At 42.8% G+C, this 19,636-nt stretch overlaps 1 protein-coding gene across 1 annotated transcript; it reads right to left on the reverse strand.

Annotated features, from left to right (window-relative positions):
- Nucleotides 1–872: 872 nt before the first annotated feature.
- FUCA2 (alpha-L-fucosidase 2) lies at nucleotides 873–19,500 on the reverse strand. The gene is made up of 7 exons (XM_014850688.3): nucleotides 18,824–19,500; nucleotides 14,461–14,648; nucleotides 11,151–11,490; nucleotides 9,184–9,394; nucleotides 8,759–8,949; nucleotides 3,102–3,210; nucleotides 873–1,566 (listed from the first exon to the last, which is right to left on the reverse strand). Exons 1-7 carry the CDS (start codon nucleotides 19,483–19,485, stop codon nucleotides 1,426–1,428), a joined length of 1,842 nt encoding a protein of 613 aa, XP_014706174.3. The 5' UTR covers nucleotides 19,486–19,500; the 3' UTR covers nucleotides 873–1,425.
- Between the last annotated feature and the right edge of the window lie 136 nt (nucleotides 19,501–19,636).

Below are 19,636 nucleotides of genomic sequence, written 5' to 3' on the forward strand. Positions count from 1 at the left end.
AAACCCTATATCTAACTATAATTTGCTTAAATATTTCCATTTTCCCCCTTTATTCTCAATTTGTAAAGCTAAAGAAGGACATGGTAAGAATTTAAGTGGTTGACAGGCTTTAGTCTCAAAAATAATTTCTTGAAAGAGATGACCCTACTTTTAGGATAAGATTTCTGTAACACTGTTTGTTTGGGTTTTTTCCTCCTTTTATATTTTCTTAGTCTAGTGTGTGGGATCATATAAATCTGTCCACATTGGATCTCTAATAAGATGTTAATTGGGATTTAGAACTATGAAAGTATTTGTTCTTGTAAATACTTTGCATGGTTTCAAAAATTTGACAGTTGTAGGAACTTCAACAATGAGTAATTTTTAAGTTTTTCAACTTTAGCATGATTTTGGGAAATAAATATGAATAGTGTTTTATTCCTCTATTTGAAACATTTTTTGGAAACAGTGAGATGTCTGCATTTGGTTAATGTAGAAATGGAACCTGCAGCACTTCAAGTAAAGGTCCGGCCATACTGAACATCTTTTGTTGAGGGAAGTAAGTGCTTTAATCAGCATTTCTTTAAATTTACATCAAAATCAGTATATTTTTGCTTCATTATTTTGCTTCATTCTTAGGGGAGATCTGAATAAACTTCCTAATTTTTAACGAGGTTTTCAACTTCAATTTGCTTGAAGGCAAATACAAGAAGCAGATTTATTAATTTAAACTGGACTTCAAATTAGCCCATCTACAGAAATAGGCCCACACCTCCAACCCCCGCCCCTCCTCCCCAAAACACCTAGAAGAGTCTGTACTAAAATGTTAACAGTGACCTGAACGGGCATTTTTACCTTTGAGCATTTCTGTATGTCTTAAAATATCTACAGTGAACATATATCAGTTTTATTAGCAAGAGGAAAAAAAGACAAAATTTTTTAATAAAAAGACAACTGTAAGCATTGGAAATACACCACCTGTATTAGCCTTCCATAACAAAACACCGCAGACTGGATGCCTTAAGCAACAGGCGGTCCTACTGGAGGAGGGTCCCACCCTTAGGACTTCATTTAACCTTGGTTACCTCTTTAAAGGCTCTGTCTCCAAATCCGGTCGTATTGGGGGTGAGGGCTTCAACATGTGAATTCCGAAGGAGACACAATTCAGTCCTTAACACCACCAGTTCCTAGCTACTCTAAAATAAAGAGGCCCACCTCTGAATCACACATGGAAAGAAATTCAATGTGAAGAGCTTTCAACGGCAAAGTGCACTGCAACTGCAAAGTTACACAGGGGTAATTTAGGGAAAAAGGGCTGAACTGCCTAACTAATTACTTGACTTTTCTTGACCAATTTTACATTGGCTTTCTCTTTGTCCTACAATGCTAGAAACTTGACATTTGCTAGTCTTAGCCGGCACTGCAGCACAAACCATCTGCTGCAGATTAGAGCACGTTGGTCAGTGCTAGAGCCCAGCCCCATTCACAGGGCATCTGATGAGGGGCCAGAGGCGGCAGTTCTGCCACGATGCCGCTGTCCTTCAGAGCAGTCCAGTTAAGCAGCTGGCTGTGTCCCAGCAGTTTAACCTGAAATGAAAAACACACACACACGTCTCCAAGTGTGACTCTGACTCGCCCACTTTCTGTTTTGGGGAGAGGAGTGGTGGGAGTTTCTTAAAAAGCACTAGGGACGGGAGACTCATTGTTTACTTTTATTTAGTGGTTCACAAGCTGTTTTAAGTCTTGATCCAAATGAGTCATACATCTGTCTTGCCTCCTATATTCTTGCTTCTGTATCGCCCTCAAAAGTGTGCAGGAGTTGGGGAAGAAGAATTGTCAGTGGAGTGAGAATTGTGAGTGGAGTGTCAGAGTAGGGAAAATGACGCTGGAACCAGTCTGCCCAACCAAAGCCTGCCCAGTTCTTAGACAGAATGTTTGGAGAAAGGCTCCACTCCCTCATCCAGCCACTCTTCCCAGCTCTTCCAGCAGCCTCCACTAATCAACAATAGGTCAGTGTGATCACTTAGTACTGTAATTTTTTACATCCTTAGTCTTATACTAAGTGAAGGTAAACAAGCAGATTTCTACATATCTATTAAGTTATTTGGGACCAGAAAACTTTGCTTTTCACCTAGAGCAATACAAAAACAAAACCCACTGGGGCCGGGCCTGTGGCTTAGCAGTTAAGTTAGCGCTCTCCACTTCGGCGGCCCAGGGTTTGCCAGTTCGGATCCTGGGCACAGACCTACGCACTGTTTATCAAGCCATGCCGTGGCAGGCGTCCTACATATAAAATAGAGGAAGATGGGCACGGATGTTAGCTCAGGGCCAATCTTCCTCAGCAAAAAGAGGATTGGTGGTGGATGTTAGCTCAGGGCTCGTCTTCCTCAAAAAAAACAAAACAAAACTGAACTTTTAAGTAACAGTATTAATGGGGCCAAAGAGAACTTAGATAAAATAAAAAGATAATGTTATACCCAGGGCACTAAGCTGTAATTAAACATGAGAATTAAGCTCCATCTTCTTTTCTGCCTGAGCAAACACAAGTGTTAGAAATGAACTATGGAAAGATGACGCAAGGAGAAGAATATGGACAATTCACCTCCAAGGAAATTGTCAGTTTCTTAAAAATAAGCTATAAAATCTGTCAAAATAAACTCAATGCCAGACCTCATGGTTATAACTGTTAGATTAACCTTTGACTTTCTCCAAGTGTTTTTTATGAACTTGAAATAATAGGGCCGTGACATCTTACTTTTATTCAAATGTGTTCTGGGCTGGAATGTCGGGAAGAATCTGAATTACAGTTTTATGAAAAGAGTCATTTTGGATGCATGCAGTGAACTTGAACAACATAGAATGACTGTGAAGAATGTCTGCTTTATACTGATATGCATGGAGATAATGTAGCTGTTTTATAAGTGTAGTTTTCTGGGAAATCAAAGTTTTCAAAGGTTTTGACCAAACATTACCATTGAGGAAGCTGATTTCAAAATTACTCCTGTGAGGTATAAGAGGAACACATATAAGGCTCTCCTTGAAGTTAAAAGTTATATTATATTTTCATCAGGGTATACTAGTTAGCAGTTTAAAGGAACAGTAAAGATAAGATTCCCTCTTACCTCTGTTGCCCCTGGAGTAGCTTTGGGTTGGCCAAGAAACAGTTGTCCTGATGTGGGCCATTTGAGAAACATGGCATAGACCAATTTTTCTTTAGGCTTGGATGTGTACCTGGTTAAAAGGGAAAAAAATATATAGTAATATTTCTCATTATTTATGGGTCAGGTCTGGAATTATTTGATAGAGATACTTCCATTTAATAATATTTACCAATGTGTTCTTTAATAAAGGGAAGGAAAAATAGCCTCATGGTTGCGTAAAAAAACACCTAAAAGGGTTCTGATTCCAATTCCATTGTGGGGCAGGGGAGGGTTTTCCCACACCAACAAGCAATTCTTGGACAACAGTGAGGTATCTACAATTCAACTTAATCCTAACACTATCTATACAGACATGGTGTCAGATTCCACAAGTCAAGGGTTCAATCCTACAGGACTGCCCCCCCAATTCAGACACCAATCACAAGTCCAGGTTGTCACCTGGGCATCTGACCCACGGCTGGAGAAGGGAGGTTCCATTGAATTCTCCTTGGGTTTGACTAATTTGCTAGAGTTGCTCACAGAACTCAGAGAAACATTTTAGTTACTAGGTTACCGGTTTATTATAACAGGATGTAACTCAGGAACAGCCAGATGGAAGAGATGCAGAGGGCAGGGAACATGGGAAGGACGTGGAGCTTCCATGCCCTCACCAGGCGTGCCACTCTCCCAGCACCTTCTCCAACCCAGAAGCTCTCCAAACCCTGCCCTTTCGGGGTTTCATGGAAGCTTCATTACATAGCTCTGATAGATTAAATCACTGGCCTCTGATGATAGGTTCAACCTCCAGCCTTTCTCCTCACCCTGGAGGTCGAGGGTGGGACTGAAAGTTTTGATAAGCACATGGCTGAGACTCCGGGCATCCAGCCCCATCCTTAGGTGGGGTCCAAAAGCCACGTCATTAACATAGCAAGAGACACCTTTATAGCTCTCATCACTTAGGAAATTCTAAGAGTTTTAGGAGTTCTGTGCCAGAAACAGGGATGAAGAGCAAATATAAATCACAATATCACAGCCCCTCCACCCCACACTTCCCCAATACTAAAAGGAAGTTATTGGAACAAAGATTTTTCTAGTACTACTCTTCATCAGACTGTTCTCATGAAGCTGGAAATATGGGGGGAAATCGAGCAAGGGGGATAAGAAGCAAGGGTAGATGGCTGGCTTTCTGCCTGCTGATTCAAATCTGCATATTCCCTCATCCCACAGATCCGAATGTGTCAGCACTGGGCGAGGTACCGAGCTCAGCATTAGTGACATGACAGAAAACAAGCACACTTGGTTATGGTTCTTACAGACCTTAGACTAGAGTGAGGCAGACAGATATGAAATAATCACACAAATAATATAAAAGTGTGAGTTTTGATAAGCACTACGAAAGAAAAGGAAATTGAGAAAGTATAACAAAGGGATCCCTTTAAAGCAGACCATCAACAAGAAGCTTCCACAAGAAAATGACATTTAATCTGAGATTTAAAGGATAAATGAGAAAAAAGATAAGAAGGGTAAGCTCTAGACAAAGAAAACAATTCATTTTTTTACTCAATTATTTGACAAATATTAATCGAAATCTTAAAATGCTAATCACTATGTTAGAGCTGGAGAAGCAGCATTGAACACAGTCCCTGTCCTCACGGAGCTTACATTGGAGTCGAAAAACTAGAATGAGCAAATAAATATACGTCGGGGAGGATTACACACTATGGAGAAAACCGATGCCAGGTAAGGAGGATAGAGCGTGCTGGGTTGGGAAGGAGGCATCTGGTGTTATTTTAAATAAAATAGTCAGGGAAGACCTCTTTAAGGAGACCTGAGCATCTGGAGCAAGAGAGAACTGCAGACACAGACGTCCCGATGTAAGAGTGTGCGTCGCCTGTAGATAGGCCAGCACAGAGGGCGGAGTGGCTGCAGGAGCAGACGAGATCACAGAGACAGCAAGGAGCCAGTTTTCATAGGACCTTGTAAGCCTCTATAAGGTCTGTTTTTTCCTCTAAAACTGGAAGCCACTGGAGGAATTTGAGCCTGGGAGTGCCATAACCTGACTTATTATTTAAAAGGTTTTGGGGGGGCCAGCCTAGTGGCCTAGAGGTTAAGTTTGTGCACTCCACTTCAGAGGCCCAGTGTTCATGAGTTCAGATCCCTAGCATGCACCTACTCATGCTCGTTAAGCCATGCTGTGGCGGCGTCCCACATACAAAAGAGAGGAAGATTGGCATGGATGTTAGCTGAGGGGACAATCTTCCTCACCAATAAATAAATAAATAAATAAGGTTTTGGTGGCAGAGAGATTAAAGGGTCAAGGATGGAAACAGATCAGTCAAGAAGCTGCTGAAATAATCCAGGGGAGAGGCAATGGAGACTAAGAGGGTGAGGGTTGCCACAGAGAGGATGAGCAGTGGTCAGATTCTGGATGTATTTCAAAGATAAAGATGCTATTTGCTGATGGACTGGCTGTGGGATATAAATGAGAGGGGAGTTAAGGCCTCCAAGGTTTTTGGCCTGACACCCACCAAAAAGGATGAAGCTGCCATAACTGAGCATGAAGGAGGCTGTGGGTGGAGCCAATTTAGAGCAACATTCAAAAGTTAGGACCTCAGTTCTGAACATAGCAGGTTTAAGATGCCTATACTTCCAAGTGGTGATAGTGACTAGGAAGTTAAATATATGAGTCTGGAGTTCAAGAAAAGAAGTCTGCACTGTAGAGGTCATCAGGAGGGCATTTAGAGCCATGGAAATTAACGAGATCATCTAGGAAATTAAGCTAAACAGAGAACAGGAGTCCAAGGACGAAGGCTCAGCACCTCAAGGTTTAACACTTGGGAACTTGAGGTGGAAACAGAAGGAGCAGCCACTAGGCATGATGAAGACAAGGGGCAGGGCCAGCCCAGTGGTGCAGCAGTTAAGTGCACATTCCACCTCAGCAGCCCGGGGTTCGCCAGTTCAGATCCCAGGTGCGGACATGGCACCACTTGGCACGCCATGCTGTGGTAGGCATCCCACATAAAAAGTGGAGGAAGATGGGCACAGATGTGAGCTCAGGGCCAGTCTTCCTCAGCAAAAACAGGAGGATTGGCGGCAGATGTTAGCTCAGGGCTAGTCTTCCTCAAAAAAAAAAAAAAAGACAACGGGCAATCAACTAAGGCAAATGCCTCCATAAACAGGCTGGGAACTGACCTGGACGTGGCCAGGGAGAGGTTATTGTGGGCCTTGATAACAGTGACTTTATGGAGTGTAGGGCAGAAGCCTACCCAGAGTGGGTTCAAGGGAAAACCTAGAGCAGGAAATTAGAGATAGCAAGTAAAAACAATTCTTTCAACATGTTTTACTATAAAGGAAAGGAGAAAAACAGAAAGGTAGCGGGAAATCTAAGGATTGAAAGAGTACTTTTTAAAATTTATTTTATTTTATTTTTTAATTAATTAATTAATTTATTTATTTATTTTGCTGAGGAAGATTTGCCCTGAGCTAACATCCATTGCCAATCTTCCTCTTTTTTTGCTTGAGGAAGATTCACCCTGAGCTAACATCTGTCTCCAATCTTCCTCTATTTTGTATGTGGGTCGCTGCCACAGCATGGCTGCTGACAAGCGGCGTAGGTCCATGCCCAGGAACCAAACACAGGCCACTGAAGCAGAGCATGCCAAACTTAACCACTAGGCCACGGAAAGAGTACTTTTTTAAGATGAAAGAGTACAGTCTTAAGGTGAAAGAAATAACATGTTTCCATACTGATGGGAAAGGATCTAATAAAGAGAGAAAATTGAAGATGGGGAGAATTGCCAGAACAATATCCTTGAGTGGCTAATTGGGATGGAGTCCAGGACACAGAGTTTGGCCTTGAAGCCAAAAGTGAGATCACTTGACATTGTGTGCGTATGTGTGTTTTTCTAGTCACATTTAGCTGCCCAGGGACAGGCATGGAATAAGTAGGGCTGAATTTAATCAAGTTTTAATCAAAGTGAAGTGAGTATGACGGAGGGAGAAAGGGTGGAGGCAATGCAGTGACAGGCTAAGAATTGGACCTACATAAAGAAGAAGACAAACCATGAGAGGGCCCGGGGCAGAGGAAAAGTGATAGGATCAAGGATGGTATGATTGGGTCATGCCGTAGGAAGATCCCTTTGGACGCTGACGTGCTGTGTGGAGAGAGCTACAGTATAAGAGGTGGTCGTCGACGGCAGAGTGCTTCAAATCGAGATCAGGGGAGAGGTGCAGTTGTTGTTACGGAAGGCCTGAGTTAGGACCAGAAAAGGGGCCACCAACGTAGAGTGGACAAGGTCCCTAGAAGAGGGACAGGAACTGAGGGCCAGCAAATTAGAAGACTGTGAATACAGACATTAAAGTCACTAAGAATTGTGTTAAGAGGAGTGGTGGCACAGTGACAGAGAAGGGTTTTAAGGATGGACCTGGGCATCTCTAGATGAACTCCTAGGCTGCAAGGAGACGAAGGACACACGATGCGCCTGAGGGGAAGAGCACCTCCAGTGAGGAGAGGAGGCAGGGCCGCCGGCCTCAGTGAGCCTCGCAGGAGCCAGATCAGCCTTTTACAGGCCTTGTTCAATACCTTGGCTTCTATCTGTACGTACTGAAAGGAACCGCCGAGAATAATGGTTAATGATTGCAAAGTCCCAGATCAGACATCCTCGTAGTCAAATATAAGCGCAGAAGCAAATTCCAAAGCCAGATTTAAACGAGCTTCCGTGCAATGGAGGAGGGGGCTGAGTTCTTGTGGCTTCCTCCAGGCCCTACATTCTAAAATTCTTCAATTGCCGCTGCTGTCTCGACTGCTCTGCTTTATTTTCTTCATTGAGCTGACAGTTTGTTTTAAGTCAAAAGTCGAGTAAGATCAAAGAAGAACATTCAGTCTAATCTTTTCATTTATACTTGAGCAGGCTGTACTCACATTGGTGGCCACACGAAGTGAATTTCTAGAGTTTCACTCATACTACTCTTATTTACGTACGTTGAGACCCCACATCAGAAACCATCATATCTGCAGAGTCTGATTCAGATACTCATTGGCACACGGAACCTTCCAAAGCTCAGAGAGAAGCCTAAGACAGGCTTTTAAAGAAGATACTAGTTAGAAGAAAAATCAGCAAGATCATTAATTTTAAAGAAACTTCAGGCTTAGTTCATTTGAATAACATGAACAAATTACAAATGTTTTAATCAGTTAATTAATGCTGTTACTTGGGCTGATTTTTAATATTTTTTCTGCCCTTTGGCGCCTCTTGCTTGGTAATTTGAGGTGACATAACATCTGCAAAAGTTAGAATTTACTTAACTGATTAAACAGAAGTCTCTCTTTTGAGTTAACCACTCAGCATTTTTCATTTCTCTGAATGGCTTACAATTTTTATAAGAACTGGCTACTTTTCACTAAAATTTGTCCACCACTAGGAGGTTTCTAGAGATGATTTAATCTCAATTGAATAACAAGTTTTGAAAAACAGGCTGATTTCTTCCCCTTCCTTCTCTTTACAGTAAAGTTTGAAAAGTGTTTTATATAGGTACACATTTGTCCAATTTCATTTTTTATCCTACTTTTCTCTTTATATCTCTGAGAAATTTTAAATGCCTTCCTCTATCAATAGTACTTGGTGACGAGAGTAACTTACCACACATCTGGGGTGACAGTGTCATTCTGGGATCTCCAAGTGTGGGTCTCATAAATGGCTTCTCCGTTGACTTTTAGCCAAGACCCCATTTGCCTTAATCGCTCCTCAAAGATTGCAGAAATGGTGCCATCTTGTGTGGGCCCAATATTCATCAAAAGATTTCCTCCACATGCAACTGTTTCTACAAGTTGCTAAAAAATTAAGAATAAATCTTGTTTTTAGTGAGATAAAATAATTCTATCATGAAAGTGTTAATATGTTGTATTTATGGACCTATACACACATATATAGTCACTATGTAGGAGAACCAACATAGAGGATAGAATGATGTCCTGTGTTCATAGGCCACTGAGCTATATAAATTATAAAAAATAGTTCTCACACACCCACATTATTAAGAATATTACCACAACATTTTACTGTACCTCCACCAATTCTTCAATGGTGAGGTAGTCATGGATCCCAGCATCCCTCCTGTAGCCCCAGGAAAACTTGTCTATTGTCATGCAGTTTTCCCATTTATGTGGCAAAAGATGTCCCGGGTTGTAACGGTCACTGCAGGTATAGTAGCCACCATGCTTACAGATGGTACCAGCTCCCCAACGGTCGTTGGTGACGACTGTGTCCCGAACAGGGCTGAAATGAAAGGTATAACTTTTTTAAACAGAAAGTAAGATTTTTTTGACATGAAAGAAAATGTCACTGAAAAGAGGCCTGACTGAAATCCATTCCTGAAAATAACTGTAGCAGAATATAATGCGAAGCCCATGGTTTTGAAATCAAATAGACCCAGGTTGATTGCAGTTCTGCCTCTGTCACTTTCTAAGCTCCCTCTCCTAGAGCAAGTGACCTAACTCTTCTGAATAACCAATTTTCTCATCTATTATTAGAACAGAAATAATTTATATAAAATACCTAGACTGGTGCCCCGCACAGACAGCACTTATAAGAGTATTATACTATTATTTGAAGCTTCCCCCCATATTGTGAGTGATAGCGAGACATTCTTCTCACTTATAACTGAATAATCTCAAATATTCTAGCCTTTCTCTTTCCCTTACAGTTGTGCCTAATATAAAACAAACTCAGGAAGGTCGACTGTTGTCATCATGGAATTAATTCACTGTGGCTTGAAATAGCCCCACAACATTATTTATCATAGCAGGTGGTACCTCTTGCACCTCTCCACTTAGATGGGACAGTTTTGGTTCATAAATTAAAGTGGATGGCTCTCAGTCTTTCCCGTTGGAAAGAAGACCTGGAGAAACTGCTGTTTTAAGTATTAAAAGCTCTCCAGAGGGGCCGGCCCCATGGCTGAGTGGTTGAGTTGATGCGCTCCACTTCGGGGGTCCGGGGTTCGGATCCTGGGTGCGGACATGGCACTGCTCGTTAGGCCACGTTGAGATGGCGTCCCACATGCCACAACTAGGAGGACCCACAACTAAAAAAAATATATATACAACTATGTACTGGGGGGATTTGGGGAGAAAAAAGCAGGAAAAAAAAAAAAGATTGGAAAAAAAGCTCTCCAGAAAGAGTCACGCATTGCTTAATGATAGGGATATGCTCTGAGAAATGTGTTCTTAGGCAATTTCATCGTGTGAACGTCATAGAGTGTACTTACACAAACCGAGATGGTTTAGCCTACCACACACCTATGCTGTATGGTATTAGTCTTATGGGACTACCATCACATACAGGGTCCATCGTTGACCAAAACGTCATTATGTGGCATATGACCGTACTTGTATATGTGCCTTTTGTGGGCCCTGGGACACAAGCAGAATGCTCCTTCATTTCATAGCCCAATACCAAGTATCTTCTAGTTACAAATATAAATGGGGTTCATATAGTTTAAGCCAAATGGAGGAGCTCTGACAGAACTCCCTGTTCTGATGGGGCAGCCTGGAACTAGCTAGAAAGCAATAGGAAAGAATAGGAAGAGGTGAGAATGCTGACCATGAAGGAAAGGAGGAGACAGACAAAGGTGAAATGACTGAGCAGCAAAAATCAAAGGGTAAGAGGATTAAAAAAAAGCAATTGGAGGAATTGAAAAGCACATAATCAGAAACAGTAATGAAAAAACAGAGTTGTCCCCAAATAGGAGATGAAAATGGGGGACCCACAAAATTAATGTCTTCAAAGTTCTTGATTCTGTGATTTTTAGTCTGACTCCAAATCAGACTATTGAGTTGTATTTGACCCTTGATTTGTAACTCTTGATTACTTTGGATAAATATTGATATATCTAATAAGCATTGTTTACAAGGATTTCCTCCCCCATACCACAAATGAGCCTGAAAGGAAATCTTTCAAGAAGCAAGGGGATTGACATGTTACACATGTATTAGGAACGTGTAAGGTCACTACAGCAAGCGAAAAGTGCACACACCTTTCGTTATACAGCCAGGCTAGGAAGCCGGTGCTGTTCCAGTAGACATCCGGGGCCCCTCCATCGCCATCCGCCCACAGGACCTCGGGCTGATACTTGTTCACTATCTTGTAGAGCTCAGGCAAGGTCTTAGAAACTGGAAATTGTCGCTTGTGGAACAAACTGAATTTATCCTCCAGGAAGAGTGGATGAAACCATTCAAAAAGGGAATAGTACAGTCCAAAATGCAGGTCAGTCCTGTTCCTAATGGCCACCTCTAGTTCCTTGACGATGTCCCTCTTCGGCCCTTCATCTACGGCATTCCAGTTCCACGAGTACTCTGAGCCCCACAGGGTGAAGCCTGCGCGATCACACAAAAAACCTTTGTAAGCAAGTCGATTTTATTCTGGCAAATTTCCACCTCTACAAACGTCAAAGCCAGTCAGATGGTACACATAATAACTGCTTCTACTACAACTGCTTTACGGCAATTGTCTTCATGGTACATATCTGCTTTGCTGTGAGAAGCAAGTGAGAATTTAAACAAGGTGGAACGGAGGTTTCTAAACGTAACTCTCAGGGTGCCCGTACGGTCGGTTTAGTCTGGCCTGTCTCCTGCTTCCTCTGAGACGAGAAGCGCTTGAGGGAGCTTCGCATCCGCGGTGGTCTCTGCTGCATCCCCAGCCAACTGCTGGCATAGTCTAGCACAAAATCAGCAGCCAACATTAGCAGACCACAGCTAGGATTACAGTATATCCCCTGGTTTTAGGATTATTTATTTTATTATAGATATAATAATATATTATATTAATATATTACATATTAATAAATATTAATATTTATATATAATATATAAATATAATAATATATTTTATTATTTATTATTTTATGTGATTTTTAGAACACTAGCAATCCATGTGTAGTATAAGTCTACTTACACCCACCTTTCATAATCTCATCCTCTCTAAAGTCTTGAGCTTGGGTGTTGCTCATTAAATTACTTAAAAGTGAATTATCTACCAATTAAATGGGTAAGAAAAACGTCTGCCATTATACAAGCACTTCGAAATAATTCATTTTAAAAGGAATTTGCATTTAGATAGCTGCTTCTTCTACATTAAGATATTAGAAGCAATGTAGAAACCAAAATACTTAAGAAATAATATAAAAGCCTCGAAATTTTACTCAGTGCCTCGGGACATAAGTACAGTTGTGTGTCACTTAACAACGGGGATGTGTTCTGAGAAATGCGTCCTTAGGCGACTTCGTCATCGTGCGAACATCGTAGGGTGCACTTACCCAATCCTAGATGGTACAGCCTACTGTACACCTAGCTACACGGCACTAATCTTATGGGACCGCCATCCCACATGCGGTCTGTCATTGACGGAAACGTTGTGCAGAGCATGACTGTGCATTGCTACACGGCACTAATCTTATGGGACCGCCATCCCACATGCAGTCTGTCATTGACGGAAACGTTGTGCAGAGCATGACTGTGCATTGCTACTGTCCTAAGAAAATGTAAAAGAATCTTTGAGAACAGACATACATAGACACTTTGTGGGTGAAATGCTTTACTCTTATAAATTAGGACAAGCTTTTAAATTCATTTTTAAGAAGCTTTTAAAACAGCTCACACTTGTTCCCAAGATGTTTGTGATAGGCTTCAAAGCAGTGTTGATATTTAGTCTTATTCAAAATGTCTCAACTTGACAGGCCCTAATGTCAGGCAATGCGAAAACCCAATGGATCTTCGGTTCAGTAGCACCACCATAAGCTCACAGTGGTCTTCCTGAGGAACCCAGCTCAGCGGGGTCTTTTCCATAAGCAGTGAAAACATCAGACAAGGTGGGTCCCAGAAAGTTTATAAATGTGAGCCACATCATCTGTCCTCACAGTATGATTAAGAGTCGTTTTGTTTTGTTTTTTAAAATAAGCTCACTGTGTAATACTTTATGCCAGCTTAGAGAAGTTCACAGACATCAGGAAATCAACATGTTCACACACAAATACACTTTACAAATATCCATCTCACCAGGAGAAACATCTATAGGACAACATCATTAAGCCACTAGAATGTGGCCAAAGGAAAAATATTCTAAGATAATTCCAGATGTTGGGAGTTCTTCCCTCCTACTCCCCTCCCCATCCCTGGAGAAAACAATGAGGCAAAATTTCCTAAACCAAGGCAAAGATGGTTATGCAAAAAAATTGTCAAATGAGTTAACGTGCAGTAGGAACAATAACAATTTGTTGATGCTTTCTTGACACTGGAATGGTAATGGGTGGAAACCATCCTATTAATGTAGGACCACTGTGATGGTTAATTTTATGTGTCATCTTGTCTGGGCCACGAGGTGCCCAAGATACTTGGTCAAACATTGTTCTGAGTATGTCCATGAGGGTGTTTCCACGTGAGATTAACATTTGAATAGACAGACTGAGTAAAGGGGCCTGCCCGCCCCAATAGGGGGTGGGCTTCATCTAATCCACTGAAGCCCTAAATAGAATAAAAGGCTGAGTGAGAAATAATTCTTTCTGCCTGTGTTTGAGCTGACACATCAGTCTTCTCCTGCCTTTGGACTCAGACTTGGAGTAGAAGCTACATCATCCACTCTCCTGGTTCTCAGGCCTCTGGACTTGGACTGGAACTACACCCTGGGCTGCCCCGGGTCTGAACTTCTCAGCCTCCATAATCGCGTGAGCCAGTATTTTATAACACACTTCCTGTGGTCTCTGCTTCTCTGGAGACCCCCGACTAAGAGAACCACTGCGCTTCCTGTTAGACCTTCTTCCACCGTCTCTGATGTTTCTGGGCACCATCACAGTTCCACAATCCTTTTCCTTCCAGGTGATCTGTGTCACTTTCATCACTAACAAATTCTCCACCAACTGGCCAAAAGTGCAGCCATGTGTGTTGGTAACGACACAAGACTGCGGCAGCACAAGCCCCATGGTGCCTTCCCAGAATGCACTACAGAGGTGGAATGAAAGGAAAGAGAACAATTCCAATTATAAACTTTGACCTGCAACCCACATCCCACTTCAAATAGCTTTAATCAAATCTTGGGAATATTGTTAAATATGCATATAATAATATATGATCATTTTTCATTTTTTCTCTGTTATGTGGAGGGTATGATCTTTCTGCATACCTAATTGGGTGGAACATGTGGTCCCTGAAATTATAAGCGAATGTCAATAGCCACTTATGTTTGCTCCTAAAACTCTGATTTCATGAGTAAACTTACTTTAGTATCTTCTTCCAAAAACACTACTTTGCATTTTATAACCATTGTCATTGTTTGCAAATGTTGCACTTACTTACCTTCATGATGTTTGGAAGTTAAGACAATGTATTTGGCACCAGAAGCCTGAAAAATATCTGCCCACTGGTTTGCGTTAAAAAATTTTGCTGTAAATAGTGGTCCAAAATCTTCATATTTGAAATCAGGAGGGTAATTATCTTTCATAAAATTCACAAACTTCGGTATCTTTTCCTTTTGCCAATACCACCTAAAGTGGAGGAATAGAAACAGCACATGAACATTTGAAATAATTGCCCCAGCTCCCTTTAGTAATTCCCTCTTACTTAAATGGTACCCAGATGCTCTTTGTCCTTTCCCCAGTAGTATGACTTTGCCTTAAAGAAAGCTTATCTAAACCAAAACTCCCCTCGTTTTCCATCTATCCCTCTATGAAATACACTCAGCTCATAAACTAGAACATGCTAGACAACCCAGCCACCCATTTGCCCTTAATTCTTTACTTTTAAATTGCAAGATATAGTATGTATCTTTAGATAGCCAGTCCTTTGTAACACAAATGAGGAAGGCTTCGAAAGGAAGACTAGGTGTCTAAAATCACATGCAGCCATATTGTATTCACTAGCGGAGAACAAGTGGCAGAGGGCACAATGTTAAAATTAAGAAGTGCTGTTATTTTAATATATTGACTCAACCTTGAAGGATTACTCGTTATATGTTACTTATTCTGATTAATGCAGCCTAAACTGCCTAAGCAAGGCTTCATGAGGAAAGCCATATCTAAAACATAATTATACATTTTAGAGAAACACAGCAGTAACTATCCTCATGAAACACATGCAAGCCCCATCTCTGACCCACCTTCCACTTTTTTCTACCACCACTCTTTTCACAAGAGTATTTCTACAGGATGAGCCAATCCGTAACCAGCACTACATCCCCAAAGACCATCAGGAGGGCCTTCCTGCTGGGCAGTCCTCGTTGAAGGACGTATGTCGCAGGCACTATTGTTTGCCTGCCTGAAAGTCAGAGGCAGACTTTCCCAGCTTCCATCGCAGCTGCGACATGGACACATGACCCATGCGGCCAGTGGAACTTGAGGGGACCCAACTTGGGAGATTCTGGAAATGGCCTCCCTGCCTTTAGACAAGGCTGTGTGAAGCGATGCCTAGCTGCCATCATGTGACCATGAAGGGACAAGTCAATAGGCTGAGGATGACAGAAAGAGCCTAGATCTTTGATTTCATCAATGAGCAAACTGCCTCTAAATTTCCTGTTATGATGACAAGTTCTACTATTACACATTTTATTTGGGTTTTCTATACCTTGAAGTGAAAGCATCCTAATTGATCCATGATGCATTTTTACCTTTTCATTTGAACTACAGAAGAGAAACTTGGAAAGTCTCAGAAAGTTGAACAGAATAATGGATTTCTCCTATTTTCTCCTACCTGCATTTGAACCTGCATTCTCTACTGTAGTCTAGAGTCATTGCTCAAATTTCACACTAATAGAAATGAAAAGAGGCACTTACAGTAAACAGCCCATCATTTTATTTGCTTTGAATTGCCCTTAAGGACTGTCAGATACACTCATCTCTATTGTTGTCAGCCCTGAGTCAAAGCGGGGTGGGGAGCAGAGGGTTAGAGGGGACACAAAGGGAAACTATAGGTAATTAAAGAATCTTCTATAGGGTTAATGTACTTCCAGGCCATCAGAAATATACTCTATTTTCTTTTGTTTAAGACGTATCTTTACTGCTCTAGGTCACAACACAACCCTGTGTTCATTTGTAGAAAATGGAAAGCTAACCATTGCAAATAAAATGACCCCAAATTAGCTGTTTTTGACAGAGTACAAGTGTTAACTAACAAACATCAAATCCTCTTCCAGCACAAATGCATATTTACCTAATCTTTATGGTTGAACAAAATGATAAGTCAAAATATAATTTATTATATCTTTTTTTTAAATATTGGCACCTGAGCTAACAACTGTTGCCAATCTTTTTTTTTTCTTTGTCTTATCCCCAAAGCCCCCCAGTACATAGTTGTATATTCTAGTGTGAGTGCCTCTGGTTGTGGCATGTGGGACGCCGCCTCAACATGACCTGATGAGCGGTGCCATGTCCGCGCCCAGGATCCGAACCGGCAAAACCCTGGGCCGCTGAAGCTGAGCGCGAACTCAACCACTCGGCCACGGGGCCAGCCCCAATTTATTATATCTTAATAGAAGAAAATCTGTCAATTTATGTACCTAGCTAATCTGCAACATTTCAAAAACAAATTCAAAATGTCTCACAGCGCAAACCTTGCAAATAAAGATTCATAACATCCTGAAGGAAACATGTTTGATAAATCACGATATGGCGAGAAAGAGCCCCTTGTTTTACGAGTGGATTTCAAAAGTGTTGATGAAAACAATCCATAAACAATCTATGAATGAAAATTGGAGTGAGTTTATTCTGAGCCAGATCTGAGGACTAGCTTAGCCCGGGCCTTCCTTCCCCAAGGAGGGAAGGGCACCAAAGAAGTGGGGTGCACAGAGTGTCTATATACCATCAAAGAGCACGTATCACATATGATTGAAATGTCCCTTTTACAATAGTCACGAGATTGCCCTGTCAGCACAGTGATTGATGGACACAGGCAGGAAGCAGGTGTGCTGTCCTGAGCTGGGTGGTCACAGGTGAGCGCAGCAGTCAGTTCCTAGCCTAGGGAGAGATGCTCATCCTTAAGGAAATGCCAGTGTGGGGGAAAGTGCTATTTGTTTACCATTGGTTTGTCAAGAGTATAAGACTAGTATTCCATAGCTTACACAGTTCTTTTATATTAACTGGCCTAACGTAATAAGAAAGGTCTCTGGTTGCAGAAGCCAATCTCTCTGTAGAAAGTGGTACCATGCATATAACATAATGTTAACACAATACATAGTTCATACTCTGTATGGTATCTACCATATATTGTATATATTAAATTTGATGTACACTATGTATGTAGTATAAAATGGATGTAAATATAAATACTCATTGTTTATATTTTTATTTTACTTGGGAATATATTATATACGTGTATTACTGTGTGTATAAACATATATATATGATGAATAAATGACAAGCGATAGGATATATTGGAGTATATGAGGAAGCCATTTGGTATAAAACTGATTCAGCCTGACCTTGTTTTCCAAAAGGGCCTGACGTGGCCTGTTGAGCATGCATTGTACATCTGCTTTAAACATTTACTACGTCCCAAAGACAAGGATGATGCCCTTAAAGATAGGGATGTATCTTCCCCATATTGGCATTCCCTTAAGGATAACTATCTCTTCATAAAAACTAAGGATTAATTACCGACCTGCTGTGCTCACCTTGTGGCCACTCACCTGCTGTGCCAGAAAAACCACCTCGTGACTACTGGAAAGGGGACATTCCCATCACATGTAATGTACACTCTGTTCCAAGACTGTAGATAACCGCTCTGTACACCCCACCTCTTTGGAGCGCTTCCTTGCTTTGTGAAGGGACTTTTCGGGGCTATATGGTCTTCAGGGTTGGCTCATCATAAACTCGCTCCAATTTTGATTTATAGATTGATTATGAATTATTTGCATCAATGTACATATATATGTGTGTGTGTGTGTGTGTATCTGTGATAACATTTCTATCCTGAAGAACTGAAGACCTGAAGTATTTAATCAGGAAAAGCATGTGAAACAGTTCAAAGTTGTAAGAGATCACCTGCTCATTTTTACATGGATCTCAAGGTAAAGCCTAAAGATCGATTACTTGTGCAGCAGGTTTCATACAGTAGTTTATTAATAATTAGAGGTAGTATTTTTAGGTAACATTCTAGAACCTTTTTGTAATTCCTAGAGCCACACATGGCGACATTTTAACATTAAAGAGCCCATGCGTACTCGAATGAGCAGACGCTCCGTATGCCGTGAGTTTCTGTTTTAACCACACTTCAGGGCAGGAGGACTGGAAATCGGCAGGCGGCAGCGAAGCAGCCGTGGGACATCGGGACTGGGTCTCCTTGGACAGTCTAGACCCAAGCTTCACCGCTCATCCCATGACCCCACACAAGAGGATTAATGTCTGCTGCTTCAGTCACTCAGTGTTTACAGTGTGATCACTCCAACTTGATACGTGTAACCAACCATCAGGACGCTGAGAAACCAAAGCCACCCTGTGTGACAGCAACTGCAGGCACACGGGAGAAAACTTCACTGTCTTCCAGGGCGAACCACTTACACAATAATCTACACACTTAACACCCGGAAATGGTCAACTCGGTTAACGCGGCGGGAGGAGAAACTGACCAGGGGCCAAACCCAAGAGGCCAAGGCGACACGGACTGGGTGGCGGGGAAGGCCGGGGGACAAAGCGGGGTCGGAGGCCACGGAGGAGGCGGGCGCGCTCACCAGAACCACTCGCTCCCGAAACTGGGCACGGAGAACACGCCCCAGTGGATGAAGATGCCGAACTTGGCGCGGTCGAACCACGCGGGCAGCGGGCGCGCGTCCAGGGACCGCCAGGTGGGCTCGAAGCGCGCGGCGCCGAGGGCGGGCGGCAGCGGCAGCAGCGGGAGCAGCAGCGGGAGCGCCGGCGGCAGCATGGACCCCCGCCAGGCCCGAGAGCCGCCCGAGAGCCGAGGGCGCCTTCTTCCGCGTCTCCGCCCAGGCCGCGCCGCCACCGTCACCTGACCAGGCTGGCCTCGGAGAATGCACCCTTCCCCGCGGGGGGCGGGGACAGTGGCTGCTCTTCCAGCGCCGGAGCTGAAAGACCCCAGGAGGGTTGCACGCGCACTGGCATAGCTAACGAGGCACGTAGCACCCAAGCACCCCTGAGGCTCGCAGTCTGTGCGCTTTGGGGAGAAACAGGAGTCTGGCTCAGCGACCTGTGGGCGCGCCTCTCCCCTCCAGAGGCACGACACGTACAGAAACCTCCCGACTGTGCCAGGCCACCGACCCGGCCGGGTGCAACCCTGGACCCGGAGGCCAAGGCGGGACCCTTCGGCGGGTCGTCCAGCCCCTCCTAGGCCGGAGGCACCGAAAACAATCCAGATCCCTCTTAGCCTCCGCATTTTCTCCCGGAAGCTTCTGGGCGTTGTTAAACTGTGGCTGTCAACCTCGAGTCTGTATCAGGTGAAATTCCCAGAGTTTCCGGTTCAGGTTGGGACCCCAGGGTGAAACCGGTAAACTTAGCCACCGATGATTAAGTAGCTAGTCCCTGAA

The sequence above is a fragment of the Equus asinus genome, chromosome 1 (genome assembly GCF_041296235.1).
Source record: "Equus asinus isolate D_3611 breed Donkey chromosome 1, EquAss-T2T_v2, whole genome shotgun sequence".
NCBI classification, from domain to species: Eukaryota; Metazoa; Chordata; class Mammalia; order Perissodactyla; family Equidae; genus Equus; species Equus asinus.